Source organism: Melospiza melodia, unplaced genomic scaffold, assembly GCF_035770615.1.
Source record: "Melospiza melodia melodia isolate bMelMel2 unplaced genomic scaffold, bMelMel2.pri scaffold_28, whole genome shotgun sequence".
Lineage (NCBI taxonomy): Eukaryota > Metazoa > Chordata > Aves > Passeriformes > Passerellidae > Melospiza > Melospiza melodia.
In genome coordinates, this window is record NW_026948600.1 from 6061979 (window position 1) to 6070038 (window position 8060).

At 51.0% G+C, this 8060-nt stretch overlaps 1 protein-coding gene across 1 annotated transcript; it reads right to left on the bottom strand.

Annotated features, from left to right (window-relative positions):
• Positions 1-2289: 2289 nt before the first annotated feature.
• Positions 2290-2751, bottom strand: LOC134433909 (olfactory receptor 14J1-like; the record flags this gene model as incomplete). Its single annotated transcript, XM_063182605.1, has 1 exon — positions 2290-2751. A coding segment is annotated over one exon (462 nt), but the record flags the coding sequence as incomplete, so codon positions are not given.
• Positions 2752-8060: the final 5309 nt, after the last annotated feature.

Consider the following 8060-nt stretch of genomic DNA (forward strand, 5'->3'; position numbering starts at 1 on the left):
TCCTGGGAGTGACAAGGAAACTGGAAGGACACAGGGGCAGCAACTGGGCTCATGCTGGGAGCAGGGCTCCAGGACAGGATAGATGCAGGGGCCAAACCCAACAAGGTGAGGTTTAACAAGTCCAAGTGCCGGGTCCTGCACTTTGGCCACAACAACCCCTGCAGCACTTCAGGCTGGGGACAGAGTGGCTGGACAGCAGCCAGGCAGAAAGGGACCTGCAGGGACTGATGGACAGCAGGCTGGACAGGAGCCAGCAGTGTGCCCAGGTGGCCAAGAAGGCCAATGGCTCCTGGCCTGGATCAGGAATGGTGTGGCCAGCAGGAGCAGGGCAGGGATTCTTCCCCTACACTCAGCACTGCTTGGGCAGCACCTCAAGTGCTCTTTGCAGTTCTGGGGCCCCAAGTTTAGGAAGGGCATGAAGGGGCTGGAGCATGTCCAGAGAAAGACAACAGGGCTGGGGAGGGGTCTGGAACACAAGTCCTGTGAGGAGTGGCTGAGGGAGCTGGGGTTGTTTATCCTGGAGAAGAGGAGGATCAGAGGACACAAGGCAGTGTCAGGGCACAGCATGGACTTGATGATCTCCAAGGCCTTTTCCAACCTTGCTGATTCTGGGATTCTCTGAAACCACCCTTGGAGCAGTTGCAGGAGGAGCCCTGGGCCTCCTCTTCAGAAGCTCCAGCAGCCCAGGTCCCTCAGCTTCTCCTGCCAGCCCCAAAGCCCATCCTGTCAGTCCTGCAGAGCCTCTGCAGCTCCTCCTCACTGCCCAGAACAGGGAGCCCCAGAGCCAGACACAGCAGCCCAGATGTGCCCCCCTGGCCTGGGGTGCCTCTGGCAAGGGAGCAGCACCAGGCACTGCAGGAGCCTGCAGACAATTCCTGCAGCACTTGTAGGATGATCCTGCTGCCCAAGGGACGTTCCCATGGTGCCAAGTCAGGAACTGCAATGGGGAGTGGGGCCAGAGAGGAAAGGGCAAACAGGGATTGACTGTTTGCAGGGCAGGGAACAAGGCTGTGTTATAGGAAGAGATTTGTAGTAGGAAGAGTAAAGAAAGCAAAGGTGAAGGCAAGGAAATGCTCAGGGCAGTTTCAGGGTGGCTGCCAGGCAGCCCTGGCTCTGAGCAACAGCATCTGCAGTGGCACAGGAAACTCCCAGCTGATGGGAACAAACTTTCAGGCTGACTGCAGAGGCCAGGACAAAGCTGAGTGGTTTCCCTGCTGTCCCCCAGCCCTTGCTGGCCCAGGGGCTGATGGCATTTGTGCTCCCTCAGGTTCATGTCCCCACACCAACAGCATGGGGGTGCTCCTGCCTGCTGTGTGCAATGCAAACAGGGGCTGCTGAGCCAGTGCTGCCGTGTCTGTGCCTGCAAGGATGGGGCACCTGTGTGAGCTGGGGGAGAGGCCAGGGATGCAGAGGGGGGATGTTGTTGGCAGCTGCATGAGGATGCTCTGGGACACTGCCCTGGGCTGTCCAGCACACTGGAGATGGATCAGCCCCTGCTCTGCTGCTCCTTCCCATCTCCCCCAGGGCCCTTGCAGAGCCCCAGCCATGCTGTTTGCTCCCAGCCTGCCCACGGCCAGCCTGGGGCTGCTCATGGGGGTTTTCTGTGCTGAGCATTGGCCTGGGTGTGTTGTTGAGAGAGCCTGGGCAAGGAGCCTGGAGCCCACAGGGCCTGCGCTGAGGCGTCAGCGCTGCCCCAGCAGTGCCCATGGCCTGTCCCTGCTGCAGCCCTGGCACTGCCACCCCCAGGGCTGTGCCCGGCCCCGAGAGCACTCAGGCCCTGCAGCAACACCAGGGCCACCAGGGCAGCGGGGCAGGGCCACGGCAGCAGAACTGGCAACACCAAGTGCTGCTGCTGCTGCTGGGCACAGCTGCTGGGCCAGCGCTGATCTGCCCCCAGCTCTGCACACAGACATTGCTGCTTTAGCTCCAGAGAAGGCAACAAAAGGGCATCTCTACAGAAAACTCTGCTGGGAGATCCTTTAGTTCCTTTAAAGCCACCAAGAGCACAGCCCCTCATTGCCACAGTCTGTGGCTAAAGTGAAGGAGGTGAAAAACAAATGAGAAATGGCACAAACAATGACATTTCTTTGAAGACAATAGGAAAGAACAAAACAATGAAACAGGACCTCCAAAATGAAGCGAACAATAAGTATCAATATGACTTTTATTGCTAGCAATTTGCAGAAACCGATAAGCAATTTAATGTTTCTCAAACGATTCAGTCATCAGTCTCCCTACTGAAGCCTTGAGCTCCTGGTTCCTCAGGCTGTAGATGAGGGGGTTCAGGCCTGGAGGCACCACTGAGTACAGAACTGACAGGGCCAGATCCAGGGATGGGGAGGAGATGGAGGGGGGCTTCAGGTAGGCAAATATGGCAGTGCTGACAAAGAGGGAGACCACACTCAGGTGAGGGAGGCAGGTGGAAAAGGCTTTGTGCCGTCCCTGCTCAGAGGGGATCTTCAGCACCGCCCTAAAGATCTGCACATAGGAGAAAACAATGAACACAAAACAGCCAAATGCTAAACAGGCAGTAGCAGCAATGAGCCAAAGTTCTCTGAGGTTTGAGTGTGTGCAGGAAAGTTTGAGGATCTGTGGGATTTCACAGAAGAATTGGCCCAGGGCATTGCCATGGCACAGGGGCATGGAAAATGTATTGGCTGTGTGCAGCAGTGAGTAGAGAAAGGCACTGGCCCAGGCAGCTGCTGCCATGTGGGCACAAGCTCTGCTGCCCAGGAGGGTCCCGTAGTGCAGGGGTTTGCAGATGGACACGTAGCGGTCGTAGCACATGATCGTCAGGAGGAAATACTCTGCTCCAATGAAGAACAGAAAGAAAAAGAGCTGAACTGCACATCCAGTGTAGGAGATGTTCCTGGTGTCCCAGAGGGAATTGTGCATGGCTTTGGGGACAGTGGTGCAGATGGAGCCCAGGTCGCTGAGGGCCAGGTTGAGCAGGAAGAAGAACATGGGCGTGTGCAGGTGGTGGCCACAGGCTACGGTGCTGATGATGAGGCCGTTGCCCAGGAGGGCAGCCAGGGAGATGCCCAGCAAGAGGCAGAAGTGCAGGAGCTGCAGCTGCCGCGTGTCTGCCAATGCCAGCAGGAGGAAGTGGCTGAAGGAGCTGCTGTTGGACATTAGCAGTTACTTGGCATGGGAATCTGTAAAAAAGCAATCATGGAATAGTTGGGTTTGGAGAGGACTTTAAATACCCCAGCACAGCCTGTGGGCACTTTCCCCCCACTGCCTGCCCAGGGCTCTGCTGCCTGGAGCTGTCCCTGCCAGCAGCTGCTTCCCTGTGCCCAGGGCTGGGCCCTGCCAGTGCTGCCAAAGCCCAGCCCAGCCCTGGGGGCTCAGCTCTGCCCTGCAGACCCCTCCCAGCTCAGGCACTGCCCAGGGGCAGCTCTGGCTCTGCAGGCTCTGATTGCAACGTCAGAGCAACTCTGAGGAGGCTGGAAAAGTGATATTGACACTGCCTGTGAGGGGTCCTGTGCTGATTTCTGTCACTGCTTGCTTTATTCAGAGTTGAGATCAAATTATTTATTTTTTCTAAACATGAACGAAGAGATGAATATCTACATGCAATTTTCCATCCCAGCAACCCAAAGCAGTAGATTAATAAATTTTTCCCTTTTATGCAGCCCGTGCCTTGCTGTGCTCCCTGTATAATCTACTTGGAAATGTTCTGCAGTTAAATGCCGGGATGGGAGCAGTCCTGAACAATGCAGCAACCTCCACACACAAGGAGAACACTTTCAATCCTTACCAGCTGTCTCCTCCCACCCAGATCTTGTCTCCCAGTGCTGGGAGCAGCTGCCAGGGCTGCTGAGAGCTGTCCCTGGCTGGCAGCAGAGTCCCTGCCCCAGCACAGCGCCCTGGGCTGCAGGACCCGGCTCTGCAGGACAGCCCTGGGCACCCCTGGCTGCTCTGCACAAGAGACAATCAGAGAATGTACTCACAGAGTCTGTAGGCATTGGGATGTTCCAGCTTTAGGAGATCATTCCAGGAGCTGCAGCTGCATTGTCCTGCAGCCAGAGGTTCCTGTGCCAAGGGCTGGCAGTGATTCTGCCCCCGGCACTTCTCAGCACCTTCCCAGCCCTGACTGATTGAAGCTCTCTGTGCCTCTGTGCTGTGTCTGGGGTGGTTGCAGGCAGTGCCCCAGCCCTGCTGAGCTGGAGAAAAGCTGCTCATCAAGAGAAATGTGCTTTTGAAGCTCTTCTTGGTTACCAGGAGCTGCCTCTGTGCCAGGAGCCCAGCCCAGCTCAGCAGCACAGATACAGTACCAGGACTTTAATGAGCCTCTGGGGCTTTGTGCTCAGGCCCTAAACATCAGTCCCTGAGAGGGAGCTGAAGAAACCTCTCCAGAACTCCAAGGCAGAATCCAACTCCAAAGTTCCATGGACTTTTAATGGGTCCCAGTGTGGAACACAACTGAGAAAGTGTCCCCAGGCCCCAGGCAGAGCAGAGAACTGCAGGCAGTGATGACAGGTGGGGACAAGGAAAAGCCAAGTCTTTGTGTCTTGGGGCACAGCAGAGTCTGTGCCACCAAGGGCTGTGAGGAGAAACCTTGTCCTGAGGCACTGGGGCCTCCTGGCACAGCCTCAGCCAGGCTGGGCACTGTCAGCCCCTTGTTCTGCCCTCAGCATCCCCCCTAGCCCACATCCCAGTGGCCTCAAGGATCTGCTGGAAGGAGTCCCTGGGGAGCCTTGCTCAGGAATGGCCCTGGGGAATCCTTAATGCTCCCTGTAGGGACTGCAGGTTTTTCAAAGGACTTTAGGTTTGGCTTTTGTCTTCCTGTCTCTGAGAGGTTTGTGCAATCCTGGCCTCCAATTATCTGCTGTAATTAGTCCCTGGAGAGGCTTTATGAGTAACAACACTCAGTGGGGCTCATTAATGCTTCAAGGTACTTCAGTTTTTTTAAGGTACTTGGGTTTCCTTTTTGATACAGACTCTGTGAGAGGTTTGTGCAATCATGGCCCCAATTATCTGCTTTAGCGAGTCCCTTGAGAGCTTTGTACTGACACTAAGCGGGGCTCATTAATACTTTGAATTACTCAAGATTTTCAATGTACTCTGGATGTTCCTTTCCACTCTCAATCTCTTAGATGTTTTTTGTGCCATCCTGGCCTCCAGTTCTCTCCTCCATGGAGCCCACGAGGAGCTTGTGTTGGGGATGGACCTCAGTGAGACCCCTTCATGCTTTGAGACACTTTTCCTTTGACTTTGACTCCTGGAAAGGTTTATGCTATCTCCCCCGGATCCTGAACTTCCAGGGCTCAGCTCCAAATGAACCACAGGGCTCATTAGGATCAAGCAAATCCTGGCTAACCATGGCTCTGCCTTGATTTCCCTCTGGTCTGGTGCAGTTCATTAGGAATGTTTCCTTTTACAGTTATGAAGAAATATGTCAATGAACTTCTAAGAAATATGTATTCCTTTCTTAAAGGGGGTTCTTTATTGCTGTTCTTATTATACAAGAGGTGGTTGCAGCATTCTGTGATTGATATTGATCCAGGGTCTCTCCTAAGGAGGTCTGGCCAGGTCAGAGAAGTTTTACCTTGATAGCTGACCCAGTGTGGACAACCCTGCCTCACATTCCCCAACCCCATGTGAGAAACGATTTTCACTTTCAAAAATTTAAATGCTTTATTAAGACCTTATCAAAATACAACAGAAGACTGAATAAAGAAATGAATACAGCACCAGGAGCAAAGGATTCAGTCACCATGTACTTATCTCTAAAATGGATGTTCTGTCTTTTATACCACCAGCCCCTCCCGAAGTCTTGTCAATCAACTCCTTCTTTGCTATCCAGTGGTGGAGATCACTTTCTTACACCTTAATAGGAGGTCAGGTGCTGCCATAGTAACAAGCCGACCCTCCCAAATGCCCCGACTACTGAGGCCATCCTGTGATAACAGTGCAAAGGGGAGGGGAAGGATAAGTATACATCTACAAAATGTCTTTTAACATGTTTAATATTCACCCCTTAATTGTGAGGTTCAACCATAGAATTACTCATCTGTAACAAACCCCCCTTTTCTCCTTCTCTAGTCATTTTACTCGAAAAATTAGGTAAAAAATTTTCTCTCTCTCTCTTGAATGAGTCATACCAGCCACTGTTGATGTCAGCAAGGACAGTGGGAACAGGAGAAAATAATCTCAGGTTTTCCTTAGACACATGTATTTGGAATGCACAAAAGGGCATCCCAGAAGTCCAGTATGTCTTTGACTCCCATCTATTGTGCCTATGCGGCTGCTACCCATAGTCAGTGTATCTTAGGGGTGAGTACAGAGGGCAACTCGGTCCTGCTCTCCAGTCTCTGTTGAATTAAAAGACAACTGAGGAATGATAGAGGTCTGGTATGGCCTTTTGTCCTCACCTTACCATGCCTACGGGATTGCTACCCACAGCAGTGCTATGGAGCCTTCTTGGTAGCAAACAAAGGGGCTAACCTGGTCTTGCCCTCCTTCCTTTGTCTTATTTTCTTAAAGAAGCTGTCCCATTACATTTTACAGTCCCTTGTGTACTTCCCCTCAACAGATGCTGTTAATTCCCACCCATTAAAACAGGAAGACAGTTCTCAAGCTGGTTGGTGGAAGCTTGACTCTACTTTTTGGGCATCTTGGTGTTTTTCTGGTTGTCTTTCAGTCTCTGCTTGAAAGTCAATCTTGTTTCACCCAGCCTGGTTGTTACAGTCCATTCTTTGGGTTCTTCTACTGGGCCTTTCACTCTGGTGCCATGAGTCCATCCCCACTCTGCAGTTCTCACGGCTGATTTGGTGGTGAGCAGTACCTGAAAGGGACCTTCCCACTGAGGCTCTGGAGGCTGATCTCTCCATGACTTAATCATCACCCAATTCCCGGGATTAATATTATGGATTCTGAAATCTAGGGTGGTAGTTTGAGGAATTGCCCTTTTATATCTTAGTCCTTCTAAGGTTTGTGCTGTAGACATCACTTATTTCTTGGCATTGGTTCCCCTTCCTCATAGGTGGCAACCTTCTGAGGTGAGGTCAGGAAGGGTAACCCAAACATCATTTCATAGGGTGAGACACCCAGATCTGACTGGGGTTGGCTTCTAATTCTTAATAAGACCAAAGGGAGACATTTTATCCATGACATCTGGGTTTCAATCATTAGCTTAACTAGAGCTCTTTCAAGAGTTTCATTCATTCTCTCAACCTGACCAGAACTCTGTGAATGCCATGGAGTGTGTAATTCCCATTCACTCCCAGGGCCTGAACAACTTTCTGTAATGGCTTCGATGTGAAATGAGTTCCCCATTCTGAATCAATCCTGTTTGCCATCCCATATTGGGGAATGATTGATTCTAGAAGTGTTTACTCACAACATTGGCATTGGCTTTCACAGTGGGTGCCACCTCTACCCAGTGAGTCATGTGATCCACTATCACTTGCAAAAACTTCCACTGTTGTACCTGGGGAAGCTCAGTAAAATCTACTTGGATGTTTTGAAAGGGCCTTAGAGCTAGTTCTCGCCCTCCTCTGGGTGTTTTCCTCACAATTTTCTTATTCACTTGTTGACATATCACACACTGTTCAGTTACTTGCTTAGGTATTCTGAAAATTCCTATGCAGCCTCAATCCCTTAGAAACTGGTCACTTAGCACTTGTGCACCCCAATGTGTTGTTCCATGTATGCCTTCTAGCATTTTTTTGGTCAGGGGTTTATTCAACATTTGCCTCCCATGTGCTAATCTCCACTTACTTTTGTTGTCTTTCTTGGCTCCTATTTTAAGGAGTTCTTTCTCTTCTGTCCCACTGAATATGGGGACTTTTTGCATTTCTCTCATGGTTGTTAATACTATTATTAGTTATTCTGTCTTTGATTCAGTTGCATTTTTAACTTCTAAACTGGCTAAATTGTTCCCTTGCTCTCCTTTTTGATGTCCTTTAACATATATCACCCCTACTTTCTCTGGTAATTGTAAGGTTTCTAACTCTTCTAAAATAAGTTTTTTGTGAATCAGTTCCTTTCCCCTTGAATTTAAAAACCCCCTCTCTTCTCAAAATTTTCCAAAGGTATGCACTATTCCAAAAGCG